This window comes from Aptenodytes patagonicus, chromosome W (genome assembly GCF_965638725.1).
Source record: "Aptenodytes patagonicus chromosome W, bAptPat1.pri.cur, whole genome shotgun sequence".
Classification (NCBI taxonomy): Eukaryota; Metazoa; Chordata; class Aves; order Sphenisciformes; family Spheniscidae; genus Aptenodytes; species Aptenodytes patagonicus.
In genome coordinates, this window is record NC_134981.1 from 40,070,430 (window position 1) to 40,093,774 (window position 23,345).

General features: G+C 47.1%; 1 protein-coding gene across 3 annotated transcripts in view; it reads left to right on the forward strand.

Annotated features, from left to right (window-relative positions):
- The first annotated feature begins 735 nt into the window (after window positions 1–735).
- LOC143172041 (repulsive guidance molecule B-like) overlaps window positions 736–23,345 on the forward strand; it is a 31,353-nt gene continuing 8,743 nt past the window's right edge. The window contains exons 1-3 of one of the 3 annotated variants that reach the window (XR_012997277.1): window positions 5,435–5,485; window positions 6,970–7,017; window positions 8,920–9,039. Coding sequence is in view for 1 of the 3 variants with exons in the window: in XM_076361258.1 (XP_076217373.1) it covers window positions 848–953; window positions 4,977–5,485 (615 nt within the window). In the remaining 2 variants the exon portion in view is untranslated. Of the gene's footprint in view, window positions 954–4,976; window positions 5,486–6,969; window positions 7,018–8,919; window positions 9,040–23,345 lie in introns of those variants that run through there. The other 2 variants (XM_076361258.1, XR_012997278.1) reach the window with 2 other exon arrangements.

Sequence of the window (23,345 nt, forward strand, 5' to 3'; positions counted from 1 at the left end):
ATTTAAAGACTGTTACGAGCTTGTGTTGGAAGGGGCTCCCGCAAGACGGAGTTTCACCCCCCTCCTTCCTGAGGGAAGCCCCTGCCCCGCGGGGTGTGGTGCTGCCCACCCCCCCCCGACAGCGCGCCCAGCCCGGCCCCGCGCGGGCCACGGGCGCCCTCTCGCAGCGGCGGGGGGGAACGCCCCCCCACCGTGTGGCTGCCAGCGCAGCCAATCACTGCTGCGGGCTCCCGCGCCAACGCAGGCGCCGCTGTGATTGGCTGTACGCGGCCGAGCACGTAGGTTCAGGGGCTGACGCGCAAGGCTGTTCTGCGACCGCAGAGCTGGTGCGTGCTACGCGAAGAGTGGAGTGGGGTGGGCCGGGCCGGGTCTGGCCTGGCCTAGCCAAGCCAAGCGAGGGGCTTTTTCCCGCAAGGCACAAGGCAAGACACTAGGGGCGACAGGGGGAAAGGCCCCTCCCCGCTTTTGAATCTGCTCTAGCTCGGCGGGGGGTGGGGCCGGGCCGGGCCTATGGGCACGGTGGGGGGGCCTGTTGGATGGGGTGGCTAGCCAATGGGAGGTGGAAGGTGGGACGGAGAAGCAGCAGGGTCGGTGCGGGGAGGTCGGCGCAGTGCGTTCAGCGGAGCGGAGCTGTTGCCCTCTTTCGTTCGTTCACTGGCTCCTTCCCTTTGTGATTATCTCTCGGTGCCGCGCCGCCCCGCCCCGCCCCGCCCCGCTGTGGCCTGGCAGCTTTTGCCTGTCCCTGCGCCTTTGGAGGAAGCAGTGAGGAGGAGGCGTCGGCATCCCGCTCGCCGCCTCATGCTGCGGCCCCGTCCCGCCTCCAACCCGGGGATCTGCATGGACGGGCATGGGGAGAGCAGCGCCTTCCTGCACCGCCGAGGCTGAGTGGCCACGCCGCCTGCCGCTCGCCGCCCTCGGTCTCATCGCCGCACTGGGGCTGCTGCTGGGCACAGGTATGGGGGGCGGACCGGGGAGGGAGGAGCCGATGCGCGGCCGCAGAGCGTCCGCTGCGCGGAGCCGGGTCCCGACAAGGGGCTGCACCCGCCTGCGCAGGTGTACCTCAGAATTTAACAAGGCGGGACCGAAGGCGGGATCGAGGACGGTGGGGGGGTGGGTACGCGTGCTGATGTGTTTGCGGCTCGGGCCGATGCGGAGTTTGCGAGCGGTGTCCTCAGGAAAACGTCCGTCAGCGTTTGCACCGTCTTGATGGCTCTTCAGAGGCCGTGTGAGAAGCGCGCTGTACGGGGGAATACGTGTGTGAAAACGCTGATGTAACACTGGAAATAGTGATTGCGGAACAGGGCAGCATGCAGCTGTACAGCAGCAAGCCAGAGGACTTGGAGAAAACATGCTTTTTTTTCTGGGTTTTGGTTGTGGTTTTGGGGTGGGGTTTTTTTGATAGAACAACTATTTGCCTGACTTAATGGAAACTGGGGAGAAGGTGGAAGATACACTGATAGTGCTCACCTAAAGTATTTTTCACTCAGAAGTGATCTGATCAGTCTTACTTCTGTGAAAGTGTTACTCTTTAGCTTGAGTGCTTTTAAACATTTATAACTTTAGTGAAATAAATTGTATGTTTAAGTGCAGGTTTAGGTCATCTGGATTTAGTCAGATTGCTGTTTCACCTCCCCCTCTCTCTCTTACAGGTGTACTCTGCGCTGGGTAAAAAACTGGCTGGACGGCCGGGCCCAGAGAGTTGTGGTGAATGGAGTTAAATCCAGTTGGCGGCCGGTCACGAGTGGTGTTTCCCAGGGCTCAGTTTTGGGGCCGGTCTTGTTCAATATCTTTATCAATGATCTGGACGAGGGGATTGAGGGCACCCTCAGTAAGTTTGCAGATGACACCAAGTTGGGCGGGAATGTTGATCTGCTTGAGGGTAGGAAGGCTCTGCGGAGGGACCTGGACAGGCTGGATCGATGGGCCGAGGCCAACTGTATGAGATTCAACAAGGCCAAGTGCCGGGTCCTCCATTTCGGCCACAACAACCCCATGCAGCGCTACAGGCTTGGGGAAGAGCGGCTGGAAAGCTGCCTGTCGGAAAAGGACCTGGGGGTGCTGGTTGACAGCCGGCTGAACATGAGCCGGCAGTGTGCCCAGGCGGCCAAGAAGGCCAATGGCATCCTGGCCTGTATCAGAAATAGTGTGGCCAGCAGGAGTAGGGAAGTGATCGTGCCCCTGTACTCGGCCCTGGTGAGGCCGCACCTCAACTACTGTGTTCAGTTTTGGGCCCCTCACGACAAGAAGGATGTTGAGGTGCTGGAGCGCGTCCAGAGAAGGGCAACGAGGCTGGTAAGGGGTCTGGAGAACAAGTCTTATGAGGAGCGGCTGAGGGAACTGGGACTGTTTAGCCTGGAGAAGAGGAGGCTCAGGGGAGACCTCATCGTGCTCTACAACTACCTGAAAGGAGGTTGTAGCGAGGTGGGTGTCGGTCTCTTCTCCCAAGTAACTAGCGATAGGATGAGAGGAAATGGCCTCAAGTTGCGGCAGGGGAGGTTTAGATTGGATGTAAGGAAAAACTTCTTTACTGAAAGAGTGGTTAAACATTGGAACAGGCTGCCCAGGGAAGTGGTGGAGTCCCCATCCCTGGAGGTATTTAAAAGACGTGTAGATGAGGCGCTTAGGGACATGGTTTAGTGGGCATGGTGGTGTTGGGTTGACGGTTGGACTCGATGATCTTAGAGGTCTTTTCCAACCTCAATGATTCTATGATTCTATACCAAGAGCCTACTGAAAGCAGCAGAATGAATTTTCCTAAAGTTGCAAGGGGGCTTGGATGGGTGGATTTGTTTTGCTATTTGATAACTTGTCTTGCCCACCTAGACTAAATTATATGTGATTAAAATGTCACAAATCATAATTTAAAAAAAAAAAGGATGCTTTGAAAGTCAGGCTCTGAACTGGCATAGTTTATGTAAGTTTGCTTGGCATAGGTCTTTTCACTTTGTGATCACGTACCTTAAAACACAATTTAATCTTTTTTCTTTTTTTTTTTTTTTTTCTCCTTAGCAAAGCTGCATATCACTTGCACAAAGATGTACTGAGAAACTTATTGCTTACTCATGCTTCATGGTCATGCTTAGCTGTAGGTTAAAGGCTGCTTCTACTCTGTGTTGGGATTTTGACAAGACATTTACTTTAGCTACCTATCATAGGCAAAACACCCATTGCCCTTCCAAATTCACAGATTGGATGTTCTGGGTATGTCATGCAAGTCCTGACTCGCAGGAGGGTTGGCTAGGGGATAAGTAGAGAAATTGCTAATATCCTCTCATCACTGTGAATTGCAGAAAACAACTGCATTTAAAAATTAAAGGTCCAACATTATTATTCGGTCTTCTTTCACCCCCCATTTCTCAGAAACTTAGGAATATTTTAATTGGACTGTTAAAATCAAACTGAACTCAGCCCTATTTTACTTTGAGGACACAAAAAAAAAAAGGTGGGAAATGGTATAAAGAGAGGGATTTGAGGGGAGGGAAAGGAATAGCTGTAAAATATCTTTTTCTTTGTTCACACTTCCATATGCTTCTCTAAGTATTTTTGTGTTGTTATAAATCTGTTTTATGACCACTTGAAATTACAAATTAATATATACACAGTGAATTTTATTGGTCATAAAAGCAATGAAATAATGCAGCATGTTTTCAGTTGATAGCTGTCCAAGCACCAAAAACTATTACATGAAGTCTTGCAAGTATTCTTTATGAAGTTCTATTTGCTGTTATGGCTATCTTCTGCTCTTTGGATGGGAGGGAACCTGATTTATCATTTGACTGTTGTCCTAGTTTTAATCCCTGTGGAATGTGTGCATCTATGTTTCCTTTAATACACTGTGCAGCCTTGTTTGTTTTTGTTTCTACCCCTCATGAGTTGCTTTGTGTAAAAGTTAAATTCTTAAGACTGGTGTTAACTGCCATGAGAATCTGGAAGGATTTCAGGTTGTGACCATGAGAGCTGTGGAAGAGAGGGCTGTAAAAATCCCAGTTTGCTTGCTAGGATGGTAATTATGTTTTCTTTGCAGAAATCAGGTGACCAGATAAGGTGCAACTGTTTGGTATGGGTGGGTTCTTTTTTTTTTGTCTTCTGGTTTGTTTGGTTTTTTTTTTAATGTAACCTGAACTGTGTACCTGTTTACATACATCTGATAAGTACTTCAGGTTTTGGTGGGGAGAGGTGCTTTTTTTTGCCCCTTGTCTCATTATTGTATTATGCTGTAAGAGGTGCTATTGCAGTGTTTGGAATACTTAGCTGGCAACTTGAGCTTCAGACAGCTGTGGGTTTTCTCACTGTTTAATTCCAGAAAGCAAGCAGTGAAGCTTTAGCTATGGCAGTGCCAGGGAAGTAAAGCAAATAGAGTTTATGGTCTGTCCTGTCCTGTCCCCGTCTGTGTTGTCGTTGTTCCCCCCCCCCCCCCCCCCCCCTTTTTTTTTTGTCCTGCGTTCTTGAAGAAGAGAAACTCTGATCTCTGCTTCATTCAGTTTGTTTGTGTCTAAATCTGTATCACTTAACTTCTTAACCACATCCTTCTCAGGAACAGGATTCTGTTTAAAAGTTCAGTAACTTGTCATGTGAAGCACTGAAAGACTAAATGAAGACTTGCTTATTGACCAAGTGATTTAACTTAACAAGATGGTGATGCAATTCTATGCTTATCACTTGCCAACTATGAGTCCAGCATTTCTTTTCCAGGAGTTAATGCTCTTAATCTATTACTTGCTATTGTCTAGATAAAATTCAAGTCATGCTTGGGTTATCTCAGCCTTTGAGAGAGATGGGCTGTATTGCTATCTTCCACCTGTCCTCCCCCACACACACCTTCTCAACCCCTTTTTCTCTCTTACAGAATGTTCTCCCCAATGGGTGAGCACTGTAAGTTCTTTAAGATGCTTTCTGTAGCACTTATGAATGTGGAAGGGGATATTGTAATCTAAGAGGTTTGCTTGATTTCTCTCTGCCTTCTATTTTGTGCTTAGCTGACTGCCAGCTTCAAACACCTTGTCGAATCCAGAAATGCACCACAGACTTCGTGTCCTTAACTTCACATCTAAACTCTGCTCTTGATGGCTTTGATTTGGAGTTTTGCAAGGCCCTGCGGGCATACGCTGCTTGTACCTATCGCAATTCCAAAGTATGCCGTGGAAATCTAGTCTACCATTCTGCAGTGCTTGGAATCAGCGACCTCATGAGCCAGAGAAACTGTTCCAAGGATGGACCCACATCCTCTACCAACCTTGAAGTGACCCATGATCCCTGCAATTACAGTGGCCACACAGGAGCCAGAGAACATCGGGGAGAGGAACAGACTTCTCCTACTTACCTATTTTGTGGCTTGTTTGGTGATCCTCATCTGAGAACTTTTAAGGATCACTTCCAGACATGCAAAGTGGAAGGTGCTTGGCCTCTCATAGACAATAACTACTTATCAGTGCAAGTGACGAACGTGCCTGTGGTCCCAGGATCCAGTGCTACTGCTGCAAATAAGGTATGGGTTGTTCTTAAACACTGTGAACGCATACAGAAGCGGAAGGCCAAGACAGTAGAGTAGTAAACTACTTAACCCTTAACAGTTAAGGGTTGTAGTAGGTTGAGAATCTTCCATGGAGTAGTTTGAGGAAAATAAAACTGCTGGGCTCATCTTTTGAAAAATTGTTTCTTTCCTTAGAAACAAACAAAACTCAAAACAGCTTCCCCCCCACCAAAAAAAAAATCCATAAATATTACCACATAAACATTTAAGAATAACTAAATTGATGCTTTAAAACAAGCATCAGACTGCAGCATCTGTGACTGTCCCCACACTAAGTGGAAATTCTAGGGCAGAAGGATGGAAAGAGTGTGGGTCTTTGCATTAATTCTTTAAATTGTATAATAGAAAACAAAAAAATATTGACAGTGGCACAACAGATTAGTTACCCAGGATATTAAGTCTTTAACTGAAAAGGTATGTCTTGTGGGAGATGTGTTCATTCACAAAATGCTCTTGGCAATTTGTAGGTGTTTTGCGTAGTTGTGATGCTGATAGTAAGGACATCTGTTTCTTCAGTGACTAAAGCTGTTATATATTCTATAGTCTAATTAAAACTTGCAATGCTAGTTTTTTGAGCTTGTTTGATCTGTTTATGCCTGTTGGCATAGGATCCCAGGGCCTTTCAGATGGAGAATGAAGGATTACTAAGTAGCTGGGAGACTTGAGTTCAATCTCTCCTCTTCTTTTCCTTTCTTACAGACTTCTAGTATGAGTTTTGAGTTGGTCACTGGCATCTCTGATTTCTCCAACTACGGAAGTAGAGCTCCCCAGTCTTTTGGGGATCTTCTGAGGCTTAATGGCTATTACAGGGGGCTGTAGAGGAAGCAGGTAGGAAGGGTATTGTAGAATGCCTTAAATAGAAGGGGTGGTGGTGTGTGTTTGTTCCCCTCCAAATAAAGTGTGCACACAAAAAAGTCTTTGTCTTTCATCACTATGACAGGTGTTCTGGATATCACTAGCACAGTTGTCCCTGAGTAGCAAATAAGGCAGAGGTGCTTGTACTTCCCTATGGAAAACTTTCCTTCTTGTTTGCAGTAATTGAAAACAGACAGGGAACTTATCTGGGTGTCTTGTAGTGAGTTGCTTGAGAGTGAAAGGGAGGGCAGAGAAGGAAAAACAAACAGGCAGTGGAAAACCCAGAGCTTTTACTGTAGTGGGTTTACTGGTCATAAAGTTTTGAACCTGGGAATAGGTTGTATTAGCAGTGTAGTGAAACGTTGGGTAAGTGCTCTTTTTCCCCAGAGTCAAAATGCTTAGATATCTCTTGCAGTCTGATTTTTATTTTTTGTAGGAGGAGATCACTGGACTGAACAGCCTGTACTTACTCTCCTTTAAATAATTAATGTTATAACACTTGTTTTCCAGTTATCATTCAGCTGCTTAAAAGCAGGAGCATCAGAACGCTGACCGTGTGTGATTTAATTTTTTCATCTTTATAGACTTCCTGCCCAAGATAAAGATGAACTTGGCTTTATTTCTCAGAAGAGGTACACGTTACTGCTTTGTTGAAGGACTTAAGTCAAAAGCTGCTTTGTCCGTGAGGTGGAGCTGATAATGTCTTATCTTATAATGCAATGGTTTGGGGTTTTTTTCCTATTATTGAAGAGTGGGGAGGAGAAAGAAGCAGTCTGGCCTGTGCAAGTTAGTGCTGTGCTTGGGCATACAGTTGGGCATAAACTGGTCAAATGGTTCAGCAGGTAGCTGTGGACAGCTTGAAAATGTAGATGAAGCACTTTCTGTGGATTTGGGATATTTCTAAAAGGCAGAGGCCTGCCTGTGCCTTTAAGACAAGGGCTCTGTTCTCATATCAAAAGCCACCTGCCTGTGCCTAAACTAGATGACTTATGATTGACTCTCCAGATAGGTAGTTGTTGAATCTCCCCTGTGAGCAGTATTCAATCTGGAGCTAGGGCAGACTGAAACCTCTTGGTGTTAAATATGACAGGTTTTGCCTTAAGATCTTTTCAGTGTATTTCAACTTTTAAAATCTACCTCCGATGTGTTTTATCTATTATATACCTGTGTTTTCCTGATTGCTTGTCTTCATAAAAGTCAAGGGTGGGAGAAATAATACACTTATTTCATAACCCAGAGTGGTTGGGGGCCAACTGGTACTTCAGTCTTAATTGAAAGTTCTTAATTACCTTTTGATCATAACCAACTGATGGTTAGTTCATAGCATGACGAAAACAAGTAGGCTTTTTGTTTGTTTGTTTTAAAATGGATTATATAGAAGTTCTGGGGAAGGGGACATTGGCACAATCCTGGCTGGAAGACAGGTTGTGAGTGTAACTTTGAGGCTAGCTCCTTGGTCAGAGGCTGTAGCAGAAGATACTTTCTGCTGGAAGCTGTATTCTTCTCTTCTAATAGAATTCCCATGTACTGGGCAGAAGATGTAAATAAGCTCTCTTTGGTCTTGTGTTTGGTTTTGGAGTTCAGACTTGTCTAAAATTAAGGTCTGCGTTTTTTCTGGTGTGACCTCAGCTCTGTGTTTGTGCTGTCAGCATTTTCACAGTTCTCTCCTCCTCCATAAGGAAAGCTCATTTAATTGTCATGAACACGTTTAGTATGTGCAATGCTATGCTAGATTACACTGATGTGCCATGTTGTTCCAGACAGTCTTGTAAGAAAAAAAGGACATGCAGCAAAACTATCAATACCTTACTGGGCACAGGCAATGTACTGATTTTGATGATTTGCCAACTTCATTGGTGTAAAGATAAACAATCCTGTTTCCTGGTGTTCAGGACAGCCTGACCTTACTAGAGGTTGTTTTGTAGGACAAGCTATGGCAGTTTATCAGGTACTAAACAGTTTTTCTGTCTCTGGGGCTGCTGGAGAACTGTTGCAGAAATTTGTGTCTTGAATAACTTAATTTAGGGGGTGGAAAGGAGGCAAGGGTATGCACACATACTCAGCAGTATCTATCTGACTGTCTTTAAAGCCTCTGGGGGGTTCTTGGGGACAGAAGGAAAGAGAATAAAGTTATAAATAAAGGTGGCAGTGTTTTTATCAGATGTGGAGATGTGAGTTTAATGTTGTGTGCTTAAACAGGCTTTACCTGCCTGTTACCATATATGCTTTACAAACTCACTACAGGGGAGAAGAGCCCTTCTCCTTGGACTGTCCACCTGGAAGACAAAAAAAAAAAAAGGAGGTGGAATATTTTAAGCTACTGTTCCAATTGATTAAAGGACACTTAACTATTATGAAGTTCTGAGTAGTTTTGAAATTAATCAATAATAGATGCTGGATGTTTCTAGAGTTACTTATAAACAGTGACCTTCTTGCTTAACCACATCTGAGAAGTACTTTCCTGAGTGATCTTGAGTTTCTCTTTGGAAATCTTCTAATGCTGAACTCTATCCTTTTTTTTTTTTTTTTTTCAGATTGATTTCCTCTTTATTTCTCTGTGCATGGAATTCGCATACCTTTCCTTCCCATTTTCTTCTCTGACGAGAGATGGTAACTTGTCATGGTGTGGTCCGAACAGTAATGGAGTCTGACAATGCATTAAAAAAAAAAAAAAACAAACAACAAAACAAAACCAAAAAAAAACCCCCAACTTTGAGGCAGAAGGAAAGATGTGCAACAATGTGCCCATATGTCGACTCGCCCAATCACTGATAGCAAGCACAGGATCCTAAGCAATACCATAGCTCTGGTGGACTGCCAGGGACGCTTGGTGTCCGGGTCATCTGGTCGCAACAGCCAATTGTGCAAATACCTTTTGAATGTGGGTAAGAATTATGCCGCCCCTTGGCTCTACCAATGGCAGTATGATTTGAGAGAATCATACCTTACATGGATAACGCAGGCGGCATCCTGCCTACGCTGCTGATGTTGGTCAGGGGGCAGAGTACTGTCTGTCTACACTGCCAATACTGGTCAAGGGCAGGGTGTTGGCAGTCTGTCTACGCTGATGATGTCAGTCAAGGGCCAGGGTGTTAGGAGGCAGGGTGTCAGTTATAGGCTAGGGTGTTATTTGGCAGGTTGTTAGCTATATAATAAGCTAGGTGAGGTTGGTATTCCAACACCTGCAGAGTATAAGTTACACAGTCAGAAGTCAAAAACTGGTGCATCGTGAGATGGGTGCTGTAGAATCACCTCTATCAAGTAGCAGTTGCGCTGGCATTTGGGACGTGATTACTACAGCATCTTCCCAATCGCTATGAGAGAGGCTGAGAAAGAGATTAGAATTTGGGGTTAGCATCGGCTTATATCTAGTGGCCCCCGACCTGGGTTGGGGAGTGGCTTGACCATAACTGGGAAAATGCTTTACAACACAATCTACAACCCCGTGATACAAAACAAAACATAAACAATGACAATAAATAAGATAATTACAAAAGGTACAGACAAAATCTTTTGTCAGCTACCCTGAGATCTGGAAACCAAGAGGTAAGTCATTACTATAATTTGCCAATTCCCCAATCGGTATTTTTGGTTGCCACCTGATGCAAGGGCTTTAGTTGTTCCCAGGTTTTCTTAAGGTTGATCTCAATGCATAGATCTTGGTTGACATGGACACAGCAGGTAGTAGTTACTAACGTGCAAATGCTACCTTGTGTGGCCAGTAAGTAGTCTAAGGCTAGACATTTTTGAACGATAGTCTGTGATACTTGAGCGACTTCTTGTTACAGCGCTTGGATGGCATCGGTTGCATTTTCTACATTTTCCAGCGTAGCAGAGAGATTTACGATTGCTTTCTCCAGCTTGGAGACCCCTAGCCAAGGAAGGAGGATCTGGACAAACTGGTAAAATCCGGATCCTTGTTTTTCCAAAGAGTTAATACCAAGCCAGTGTCGCAGGGCGTTAGGGTAATTGCAGATATGGGTCGTGAAGAGGCTTTCTTCAACATGCATCCCAGGCACTATTCATCTGGGTGTGCAGGTCCCCTCTCACTTCCATGGGAGGATTTTCATGGCATAGTTGCCACACAGCCAGCATAGGCTGGGGGCACCTATTGTGCTAAGGTCACGGCAGCGAGTGGTGTCTTTCAGGCAACTGTCAATATTGACATGGTAGGTTTGCAAGGTGTAGGATGAACCCCACCGCATGGTTTGTAGTTGATCAGGGGACAGACCATAGCCCATAAAGTTCTGGAGGACGTAGAATTCTGATCTGTTCTTCACCAAGGTGGCAGTGGGTAGATGGTGGTTGAGAGATTAGCCTGAATAGAGTAATATCTGACAAAAGTTTTAGGTGCATGGCCCCATAATTCCACCAATACCAGCATTCCCACCATGGGAACCCCTTGGTGCCCAGATGCAGGATGTTGTGTACAAATCCCACAATCAGTTCCCTTTCTGACATTCACCAGCGCCTGAAATGTGCGAAGTAACAAGTTAAAAGCCCAACCAGCAAGGCCCTGGTGGACTGTCCCCAAGAACAGCATCCAGAGCATATTCAAAATTGGGGCTTGCACGGAACAACCAACAGTAGTACAAGTAAAATGACTACAATAAAGAGCAATATAGTAGGAGGATTTTTCCAGATTGTTGTGGTTGAGATAAAGGCAGTTTAATAGGTAAAGCGAAAGCTGTGTGTGCAAGCAAAGCAAAACAAGGAATTCATTCACTATTTCCCATTGGCAGGCAGATGTTTACCTATTTCCAGGAAAGCAGGGCTTCATCATGCATAACAGTTACTTGGGAAGACAAATGCCATAACTCTGAATGTACCCCTCCCCTTCCTCCTTCCCCCAGCTTCTTGTGCTGCACACCCCACCCCCCCCCCCACCCCCCCCCCAGCTGCTGCAGCCTACTTGCTGGCAGGGCAGCATGAGAAGTGGAAAAGGCCTTAACACTGTGCAAGCACTGTTCATCAATACTGTTTGGTTACAAATCTGAAACACAGCACCATAGGAGCTGCTATGAAGAAAATTAACTCTATACCAGCCAAAACCAGTACACAGATCAGTCCATCTGTCCAGGGTGGTCCAGTAGTTGGGCTCAGTCAGCAGCTCTGGGCTCGTCATGGACATTATCACTTCCTGAGATTCAAAATCGCTTCTAGGACAGCCCGAAGGGGTGGTCTGTGGATCCAACATTGAGATTTGGGCTCCGGTGTCCACAACAAAGGTGACTGAGCCCTGGTCATTCATGACAACTTCTAATTGGGACATGGGGTAAGCAAAAGGGTCTGCCAGGTAACAGAGCTAGGAGGTAGCTCTCCATCCAGTGGTGGACACCCACCCACCAGTTCTCTGGCAGCACCTTAGAGAGAGGAAGGAGGGGCTGAAGGGGTTAATACCGGGGTGTTGGAAGGCACTGCAAGGGTGGGGGGAAATGGGACAGGATGGACATCTGACTGGACAACTAGGACAGGGGACCTGCTGATGGCCATTCAAAAGCTGTAAAAAGACATTGTTTGGCAAACAGCTCGACCTGCTGTTTACAAACAGAGAAGGACTGGTGGGAGATGTGATGGTCGGAGGCCATCTTGGGCTTAGCGACCATGAAATGATAGAATTCTCGGTGAAGTAAGGAGGGGGGCCAGCAAAACCACAACCATGGACTTCCGGAGGGCGGACTTTGGCCTGTTCAGGACGCTGGTTGAGAGAGTCCCTTGGGAGACAGTCCTGAAGGGCAAAGGGGTCCAGGAAGGCTGGACGTTCTTCAATGAGGAAGTCTTAAAGGCGCAGGAGCAGGCTGTCCCCATATGCCGTAAGAAGAACGGGCGGGGAAGATAACCGGCCTGGCTGAACGGGGAGCTCTTGCTGGGACTCAGGGGAAAAAAGGAGAGTTTACCGCTTGTGGAAGAAGGGGCAGGCGACTCAAGAAGAGTACAGGGATCGATCTCGTTAGGTCATGCAGAGAGGAAATGAGAAAGGCAAAAGCCCAGCTAGAACGCAATCTGGCTGCTGTCGTTAAAGACAACAAAAAATGTTTTTACAGATATATTAATGACAAAAAGAGAGCCAAGGAGAATCTCCATCCCTTATTGGATGCAGGGGGGAACATTATCACCGAGGATGAGGAAAAGGCTGAGGTACTTAATGCTTTCTTTGCCTCAGTCTTTAACAGGCAGACCAGTTATCCTCAGCCCCCTGAGCTGGAAGACAGGGACGGCGAGCAGGATGAACCCCCCATAATCCAAGAGGAAGCAGTCAACGACCTGCTATGCCACCTGGACGCTCACAAGTCTGTGGAGCCGGATGGGATCCACCCGAGAGTGCTGAGGGAGCTGGCGGAGGAGCTCGCCAAGCCACTCTCCATCATTTATCAGCAGTCCTGGTTAACGGGGGAGGTCCTGGATGACTGGAGGCTTGCCAATGTGATGCCCATCTACAAGAAGGGCCGGAAGGAGGATCCGGGGAACTACAGGCCTGTCAGCCTGACCTCGGTGCCGGGGAAGATTATGGAGTGGTTCATCTTGAGGGCGCTCACAGGGCACGTGCGGGACAACCAGGGGATCAGGCCCAGCCAGCACGGGTTCATGAGAGGCAGGTCCTGCTTGACCAACCTGATCTCCTTCTATGACCAGGTGACCCGCCTAGTGGATGAGGGAAAGGCTGTGGATGTGGTCTACCTGGACTTCAGTAAGGCCTTTGACGCTGTCTCCCACAGCATTCTCCTAGAGAAGCTGGTGGCTCACGGCTTAGACAGGTATACTCTTTGCTGGGTCAAAAACTGGCTTGACGGCTGGGCCCAGAGAGTTGTGGTGAATGGAGTTAAATCCAGTTGGCGGCCGGTCACGAGCGGTGTTCCCCAGGGCTCAGTTTTGGGGCCGGTCTTGTTCAATATCTTTATCAATGATCTGGACGAGGGGATTGAGGGCACCCTCAGTAAGTTTGCAGATGACACCAAGTTGGGCGGGAGTGTTGATCTGCTCGAGGGTAGGAAGGCTCTGCAGAGGGACCTGGACAGGCTGGATCGATGGGCCGAGGCCAACTGTATGAGATTCAACAAGGCCAAGTGCCGGGTCCTCCATTTCGGCCACAACAACCCCATGCAGCGCTACAGGCTTGGGGAAGAGCGGCTGGAAAGCTGCCTGTCGGAAAAGGACCTGGGGGTGCTGGTTGACAGCCAGCTGAACATGAGCCGGCAGTGTGCCCGGGCGGCCAAGAAGGCCAATGGCATCCTGGCCTGTATCAGAAATAGTGTGGCCAGCAGGACTAGGGAAGTGATCGTGGCCCTGTACTCGGCACTGGTGAGGCTGCACCTCGACTACTGTGTTCAGTTTTGGGCCCCTCACGACAAGAAGGACGTCGAGGTGCTGGAGCGTGTCCAGAGAAGGGCAACGAGGCTGGTGAGGGGTCTGGAGAACAAGTCTTATGAGGAGTGGCTGAGGGAACTGGGACTGTTTAGCTTGGAGAAGAGGAGTCTGAGGGGAGACCTCATCGCGCTCTACAACTACCTGAAAGGAGGTTGTAGCGAGGTGGGTGTCGGTCTCTTCTCCCAAGTAACTAGCGATAGGACGAGAGGAAATGGCCTCAAGTTGCGCCAGGGGAGGTTTAGATTGGATGTAAGGAAAAAGTTCTTTACTGAAAGAGTGGTTAAACATTGGAACAGGCTGCCCAGGGAAGTGGTTGAGTCCCCATCCCTGGAGGTATTTAAAAGACATGTAGATGAGGCGCTTGGGGACATGGTTTAGTGGGCATGGTGGTGTTGGGTTGACGGTTGGACTCAATGATCTTAGAGGTCTTTTCCAACCTTGATGATTCTATGATTCTATGAAATTATCAATTTGTTGTGGTGTGGAGGGGTAAACCCCCTTTCCAGCAGGAGCTGCCAGAGGCAGCCCCTCTTTGGCTGGCTGGTGGAGGTGCCCTGTCCTGTGCCCGGGTGAGGATTCCTCAGAATCTGACTGCCAGGCACAGGAGCCATTGCCACAGCACCCACTCCTACAGCTGAGGTGTACAGAGCCCCAACGTCCTGCAGTCCCCCTCACCAAGGTGAGTTGGAGCTGCCCCAGTGTGCCTAGAGCCTCCTGAGCCACTCTACCCAGCCTTCCCCTGGCTCTTTTACAAAACTGGTTGCCCAGGGAGCAGAACTGTTCCCCAGTATAGGCTTGCACCTGCAAGTGCCTGAGGCAGGTAGGGGAGGGGCTGGGGTGCCTTCCACTGTAGGGTTGGGAAGGGGGTCAGGGTCTGTGGTCTAGGGCCAAAAATGTCCCTGTTCCAATTACCATCCTTATCATCATCCTGGTAGATAGCGGCCCTAACTTGGGCTGTTATACTGGGATGGTTGCTCTGGGCCTTGAGGGCCCACTGGGCCAAGGGGGCTAGCTTATGCCTGTCCCTCTTGGCTCCTTGCTTAGCTTCTCCCACCTGTTCGAGGGTGCCATGCAGCCTGGTAATTTTAGCCCAGGCAGCGTCGAGGGCACAATTCAGGAGACTGATTAAGCCACCTTTGCCCTTTCCCTGTTAGCAACCACTGGCTTTACACCACTGTTCAAATTCATCCCAAATAGCATGGGGATCTGCCCAATTATCTTGGACCCAATCCTCCTCCCGTTGCAGGGAGCTCCAAACTTGTTCCTTTCCTAAAGCCTCCAGTAGTTGTTGGAAAGACTCCATCCTGTCTGTGATGCCAGTAATGTAGTCTGAACAGTAACGGAGTCTGACAAGACATTATAAAACAGCTTTATTGAGGCAGTAGGAAAGATGCGCAACAATGTGCACATACTGTGACTCGCCCGATCCCTGATAGCAAGCATAGGATCATAAGCGACGCCATGGCTCCAGTGGACTGCCAGGGACACTTGGTTGTTGCAGCCAGATGACTCAGACACCAATCATGCAAATGCCTTTTGAATGTGTGTAAGAGTCATGCTGCCCCTTGGCTCCACCAATGGCAGTGTGATTTGAGAGAATCATACCTTACATGGATAACGTGGGTGGCATCCTGCCTATGCTGCTGATGTTGGTCATGGGGCAGGGTGTCACGAGGCAGGGTGTCACATGGTGAAATGTCGTGTGGTGCTTCTGTAGGTAACTAGCAGGCTGATGAGGGATTATTATATGTAGTTTTATAACACCCCCAGCAGTTCTTGCTTCCAAGAACTTGGCACCAGCAGCATCACTGAAGCAGTCTCCTCTAAATCCCCCTACATTGGACTTTGAACTTTCCTATATTTATGAGCTCCAAAAGCTTTTGGACAGGATTGTGAGATCCCTTTAGAGATTTCATGTATGCTGAAGGGGAAATTCAAATTGTAACTGCTCAGCACTGGTAATTTGTGATCAAGGAATGATCTGGCATGGAGGGCAGAAAGGCCCAACTGCAGAAGGGGTTAAATGGGTTGGAAGCAGGAATGCCAGAGACAAAATGACTCCCTGTAAGGGAGTGAAGTTTCCCTTGCTGATAAGATAAGAAATAGCTGCAACATTGTCTTGTAGCAGTCCGGGAATGTGAGCGCTCAGGGGCCACCTTTGGGCAGCAGAACTGGCCCTGGGGAATGGGGCTGAGGTGCCCTATGCTGATGCTCACAGGATTGGTGCTGGTGCAGGTGTATATAAGGAATCAGCTCGTGACGCATCTTTGCAGACTCCTTGTAGAACTGCTTATGGCGGTAGGACTCTGTCCAATGTATTGTTCATTAAGCTTTTATATTTAAGCACAAACGTGTGTTTAATTCACCCCAAGGGGTGCAATAAAAATTCCCCAACAATGCTATGCAGCTGTCTACCTATGAACTGCCTCCTGCAGATCACTTAAGTCATTCACAGGTCTCCCAGGGATATTTGAAGACCACTGGTCTAATATCATAAAACCTCTTGCTGAACCATCTTCCCACCTATTCTTCAGTGTTAAATGAAATCATTAGTAACTCATCAGGGCTGTGTTTCTCCTTAAGTGTAATCATTCCTTATCTTTTCCTGTAGACTGGAATGGTACATAATGAAAGCATTTGAATGCTTTCTCATGATGCCAGGCACGAGGGGCATGTGGTTTAAATTGCAGACCTATTCTGAAGATAAAGCATAAGAAGCATGAATAGCGAAGTTTCTTCTGCTGCATCAGATTGCCATCTCAGCAGTCTGCCTGTCCCACTGTGCCTTGATCAGACATAAGACGTTATTACATAGGCCCACTGTGGGATCTCATCTGCTTCTGTGCTGCTCTCTGTTAGCAAAAGAAATGCTCAATAGCAAAATCTTATGTCATAAGAAACATTGTAAAGGCTCTGTTTCAGTGTGCATGTTCCACTGGTTGAGTGTACAGTTAAATGCTTGAATAACCTTCTTGTTATAATCAATGTTCCTTGCCTCTCTAACTAGCTTTTCTTGTTATGTACCTGAATGCTGACTGTAACCTTTCCAAGACAGGTGTTGTGGCCATATGTGCTGGGAGTTGTAATTGAGGAGTGGGTCTGAATTTTAGTAGCACCTTGAGTCCTCAGTGGTGTTGAGGTAGGTTCTGCATGAATGCATGCTCCTTGCCTGAAAGTACAACCTAGTCAAGACAAATGTATGGGGAGGGAGATGGACCTGGGGCTATTCCACTGAAATTGTGAGTGAAACTGGGCAAGATCAAAATCTTTCCAAACACAATAGAAACCTTCTTTCTTTTGATGTGTTTTTTTCTTAAGTAAAAGGAAAACAAAGCAAAACAACAAAACACACACCCCCCAAAAAAAAGCCAAACCAGAAAAACCACCAACCCAAAACCCCACAACAGAACTAAAATTTTTCCAGATTCACTGACCAGTAAGTAGTGTCACCTTCTTGCATGTGGTACTATCATGTTTGTGTTTTCCTAACATCTGTATGAAGTCTAGCCTAATTCTAGGTAGGTTTTGCCTGAACTCACTCCTCAGGAATTTTGCCTGCAGTAGGTATAAAAGACTTGGGCATCTGAAGTTGCATTTCTAGATATGGGAGTTGAATTTGTGTCTTATTGTTATGGCTGGGCTAGACTGGGCAAGGAAAGAAATATTTAAAAATGAATAAGCAGAGCCAGAGTAGCTTGGGCAGAAGAAAAAGAAATGTTTAACAAAGGCATTGATGTTTTAGATAGCAGTACTGACCATCAATAATAGATGGAGTGGTACAGTGCAAATGTGCCAAACTTATATTGCTTACTTGCTCAAACTAATTCATGAGGAAAGTTGCTATTTCAGACTTTATAAAAGTCACCAAGGACATGCAATATATGTGTGAATTTGTGTGCTGAAAATAGGATTTGTTTCTGTAGCTCTGAACTGTTTTTTTTCTTCTGCTCTTTCCCCTACTTGCTCCCTCTTTCCCTAGTGGAGTTCCATGAAGAGAGGGAAATGGAAACAGAAGCAGGGGCCAATTAAATGTTGGGATGTGATCTTGATCACAAGACCCTATAAGAAAACAACTGTATGCACAACCTTGTACTAATTCAAAGCAGATGAAGACTTTAATAGTCTGTGTGTATTCTAAAGGCATGATGAGTGAAATAGTAGAATGCAATCTACAAAATAATAAAATACTTGATGACAAAATGAATTAATCCAGACTAGAGAAACAGCTGTGCTACAGTGAAGCATTTTTTCAAAACTATAGCAACTGAAGGAATATTAACTTGGTAGAGTTGCAGATGCTTTCTTTTACAGTAGCTATTCACCAATGTTTTTCAAAAAATAAACTGATCAAATGTTTGCCTCTTTCCCTGCTCTTAGAACTAATCCAGTTTACTAACTCCCGTTTTTGGAGTCATTTACCTAAGCAAGTCTGGGTTCCTATGGGAATGAGAATGCATCAGTTTGTGGTGATGCTCTGGTTGGTGTTACAACTGCAAAATAGAAAATATTTAATTTCTTGCATTGAAAAATGCGCTCTTCTCATGCTTAAGAACAGCACATTAAGTATCTTGATTCTTGTGGCTTTTTTTCAGCTATTAGTACTTTATAGCAGGAAAGCTAACAAAACCTAATAAACAATATAATTACGAATAACCTGATGAACAATTCTGTCTTAAAGAACACTGTCACTTTACTGTGAATGTGGGAAATTCAAGGATATGAAGTGTACTGGGTTTCGTTGGGATGGAGTTAACTTTCTTCATAGCAGTGATGCTGTTTCAATTTGTGACCAAAAGAGTGTTGATAACACACCAATGTTTTGACTAATGCTGAACAGCATAACAGTACTTAGCTCAAGGCTTTCTCTGTTTCTTGCTCTGTGTGTGCCTGTCTCACCACCACCACCACCCCTCCCCGAGCAAGTAGACTGGGTGTGGGCAAGAACTTGGGAGGGGACACAACCTGGATGGCTGACCCAAACTGACCAAAGGGGTATTCTATACCATATGACATCATGCTCAGCAAAAAAACCTGGGAGGTAGTTTTTCCAAAGTAGCTGTTGCTCAGAGATGGGCTGAGCATCAGTCTGCTTCTTGGAGGTGGTGAGTGATTACCTTTGCATCACTTGGTTTTTGTTGGGTTTCTTTCTGTGGGTGTTTTTTTTTTCCCTTATTAAATTGTTTTTATCTCAACTCATGCATTTTTCTTGCTTTTGGTCTTCCTATTCTCTTCCCCCATCCTCCTGGGGTGGGGGGGAAAGTGAGTGAGCAGTGGGTGGGTGCTTAGTTGCTGGCCAGGGTCAATCTACCACACAAAGCTGTAGAATCTATGGTAAAATAGCACCTACTAACTACAGACCTACAGCACTGTAATTACATTATGGTGCTCACAGAATAGTGTGAGAATGCAGAGTTACAAGTGTTGTATTTAAGGCACACTAGCCATGCACCTTCTAGAGATGTATTATCACAGAATGGCTGAGGTTGGAAGGGACCTCTGGAGGTCATCTGATCCAACCCTCACGCTCAGGCAAGGTCACCTAGAGCCAGTTGCCCAGGACCATGTCCAGATGGCTTTTGAGTATCTCCAAGGAGGGAAACTCCACAAGCTCTCTTGGCAACCTGTTCCAGTGCTTGGTCACCCTCATGGTCAAAAAAAAAAAAAAGTTTTTCCTGATGTTCAGATGGAACCTCCCATGTTTCAATTTGTGCCCACTGCCTCTTGGCCTGTCACTGGGCAAAACTGAAAAGAGCCTGGCTCTGTCCTCTTTGCACCTTCCCTTCAGGTATTATATAATTAATTAGAGATTAATTAACATTAATGAGATTCCCCCCTGAGCCTTCTCTTCCCATCCCAGCTCTCTCAGCTTTTCTTCATAGGAGAGATGTTCCAGTCCATCATCTTCGTGTCCCTTCGTTGGACTCTCTCCAGTAGTGCCATCAGTCTCTTGTACTGGGGAGCCCAATAATGGACACAATACTCCAGATGCGGCCTCACCAGTGCTGAGCAGAGGGGAAGGATCACATTCCTCGACCTGCTGGCAACACTCCTCCTAAGGCAGCCCAGAATACCATTAGCCTTCTTTGCAGCAAGGGCACATTGCTGGCTCATGTTCAACTTGGTGTCCACAAGGACCCCCAGGGCCTCTTCCGCAAAGCTGCTTTCCAGCTGGTCATCCCCCCAGCATATACTGGTGCGTGGGCTTATTCCTCCCCAGGTGCAGGACTTGGCACTTCCCCTTGATGAATTTCATGAGGTTCCTGTCAGCCCATTTCTCCAGCCTGTCAAGGTCCCTCTGGATGGCAGCACCATCCTCTGGCGTATCAGCCACTCCTCCTAATTTGGTGTCATCTGCAAACTTGCTGAGTGTATACTCTGCCCCATCATCCAGATCATTAATGAAGACGCTGAACAGGACTGGACCCAGTATTGACCCCTGGGGTACACCGCTAGTTACTGGCCTCCAGCTAGACTTCATGCCACTGATCACCACCCTCTGGGCCCAACCATTCAGCCAGTTTTCAACCCACCTCACTGTCTGCTCATCCAGCCCATACATCAACTGCTTGTCCATGAGGATCTTACGGGAGAGTGTCAAAGGCCTTCCTTAAGTCCAGGTAGACTATATCCACTGCTCTTCCCTCATCTACCAGGCCAGTCATTTCATCATAGAAGGTTATCAAGTTTGTAAAGCATGACTGATTATTTTCTCGTCCTTTATGTGCCTGGAAATGGTTCCCAGGATTAGCTGCTGCATCACCTTCCCAGGGATCAAGGTGAGGCTGACTGGCCTGTAGTTCCCTGGGCCCTCCTTCTTGCCCTTCTTGAAGATAGAAGTGACATTTGCTTCCATCCAGTCCTCGGGCACTTCTCCCAGTTGCCATGATCTTTCAAAGGTTATTGAGAGTGGCCCCGCAATGACATCTGCCAGTTCCCTCAGTATTTGTGGGTGCATCCCATCAGGGCCCATGTCCAGTTTGCTTAAGTATTCTCTGACCTGATCCTCTTCCACCAAGGGTACATCTTCCTTGCTCCAGACTTTCCCCCCGGTCTCTGGCACCTGGGATTCCTGAAGGCTGGTCTTGCTAGTAAAAACTGAGGCTAAGAAGGCATTCAGTACCTCAGCCTCTTCCATGTCCTGTGTCACCAGGTCCCCCGTCTCATTGAGCAATGGGCCGACATTTTTCCTAGTCTTCCTTTTGTCTTCTATGTTCTTGTAGAAGCCCTTCTTTTTGTCTTTGACATCCCTGGACAGATTCAGTTCCATCTGGGCTTTAGCTTTCCTAACCTCATCCCTGCATGCTTGGACAATGTCTCTGTATTCCTCCCAGGTTACCCCTCCTTGCTTCCACCCTCTGCAGGCTTCCTTTTTGTGTTTGAGTTTTACCAGGCTCTCCTTGTTCATCCATGCAGCCCTCCTGGCACTTTTCCCTGACTTCCTGCTTGTTGGGATGGAACTCTCTTGAGCTTGGAGGAGGTGATCCTTGAATATCAAACAGTTTTCTCGGACCCCTCTTCCCTCCAGCGCCTTGTCCCATGAGACTCTTCCAAGCAGATCCTGAAGAGGCCAGAGTCAGCTCTCCTCAAGTCCAGGGTTGTGAGCTTGCTTTTTACCCTCCTCCCTCCTTCCCCTCAGGATCCTGAACTCTACCATCTCGTGGTCACTGCAGCCAAGGCTGCCTTTGACCTTCACATCCCCAACGAGCCCCTCCTTGTAGGTGAGTAGGAGGTACAGCAGAGCACCTCTCCTCGTTGGCTTCTCTATCACTTGGGTGAGGAAGTTGTCATCGATGCTCTCCAGGAACCTCCTGGATTGCTTATGCCCTGCTGTGTTGTCCCTCCTACGGATATTGGGGTGGTTGAATTCCCCCATGAGGGCCAGGGCCTGTGAATGTGAGGCTGCTCCTATCTGTCTGTAGAGGGCCTCATCCACTTGTTCTTCCTGGTCAGGTGGCCTATAGCAGACACACCCTAGAATGTCACCTTTGTCTGTCCTCTCTTTAATCCTAACCCATAAGCTCTCATTTGGCTCCTCATCCATCCCCAGGCAGGGCTCCATGCATTCCATCTGCTATCTCACGAAGGGCAACTCCCCCTCCTCGTCTTCCCTTCCCGTCCTTCTTAAAGAGCCCGTAGCCCTCCATTGCAACACTCCAGTCATGGGAGCCATCCCACCACGTCTCCGTGATCCCAACGAGATCGTAGCCCTGCAACTGCACGTGGATCTCTTAACTCATCATGTTTATTCCCTATGCTACAGGCACTTCAAAGAGGCACCCCAGCATGTTGGACGTGAGGAAAAATTTCTTTACTGAAAGAGTGGTTAAACATTGGAACAGGCTGCCCAGGGAAGTGGTTGAGTCACCATCCCTGGAGGTATTTAAAAGACACGTAGATGAGGTGCTATGAGAGAGGCTGAGAAAGAGATTAGAATTTGGGGTTAGCATCGGCTTATATCTAGTGGCCCCCGACCTGGGTTGGGGAGTGGCTTGACCATAACTGGGAAAATGCTTTACAACACAATCTACAACCCCGTGATACAAAACAAAACATAAACAATGACAATAAATAAGATAATTACAAAAGGTACAGACAAAATCTTTTGTCAGCTACCCTGAGATCTGGAAACCAAGAGGTAAGTCATTACTATAATTTGCCAATTCCCCAATCGGTATTTTTGGTTGCCACCTGATGCAAGGGCTTTAGTTGTTCCCAGGTTTTCTTAAGGTTGATCTCAATGCATAGATCTTGGTTGACATGGACACAGCAGGTAGTAGTTACTAACGTGCAAATGCTACCTTGTGTGGCCAGTAAGTAGTCTAAGGCTAGACATTTTTGAACGATAGTCTGTGATACTTGAGCGACTTCTTGTTACAGCGCTTGGATGGCATCGGTTGCATTTTCTACATTTTCCAGCGTAGCAGAGAGATTTACGATTGCTTTCTCCAGCTTGGAGACCCCTAGCCAAGGAAGGAGGATCTGGACAAACTGGTAAAATCCGGATCCTTGTTTTTCCAAAGAGTTAATACCAAGCCAGTGTCGCAGGGCGTTAGGGTAATTGCAGATATGGGTCGTGAAGAGGCTTTCTTCAACATGCATCCCAGGCACTATTCATCTGGGTGTGCAGGTCCCCTCTCACTTCCATGGGAGGATTTTCATGGCATAGTTGCCACACAGCCAGCATAGGCTGGGGGCACCTATTGTGCTAAGGTCACGGCAGCGAGTGGTGTCTTTCAGGCAACTGTCAATATTGACATGGTAGGTTTGCAAGGTGTAGGATGAACCCCACCGCATGGTTTGTAGTTGATCAGGGGACAGACCATAGCCCATAAAGTTCTGGAGGACGTAGAATTCTGATCTGTTCTTCACCAAGGTGGCAGTGGGTAGATGGTGGTTGAGAGATTAGCCTGAATAGAGTAATATCTGACAAAAGTTTTAGGTGCATGGCCCCATAATTCCACCAATACCAGCATTCCCACCATGGGAACCCCTTGGTGCCCAGATGCAGGATGTTGTGTACAAATCCCACAATCAGTTCCCTTTCTGACATTCACCAGCGCCTGAAATGTGCGAAGTAACAAGTTAAAAGCCCAAC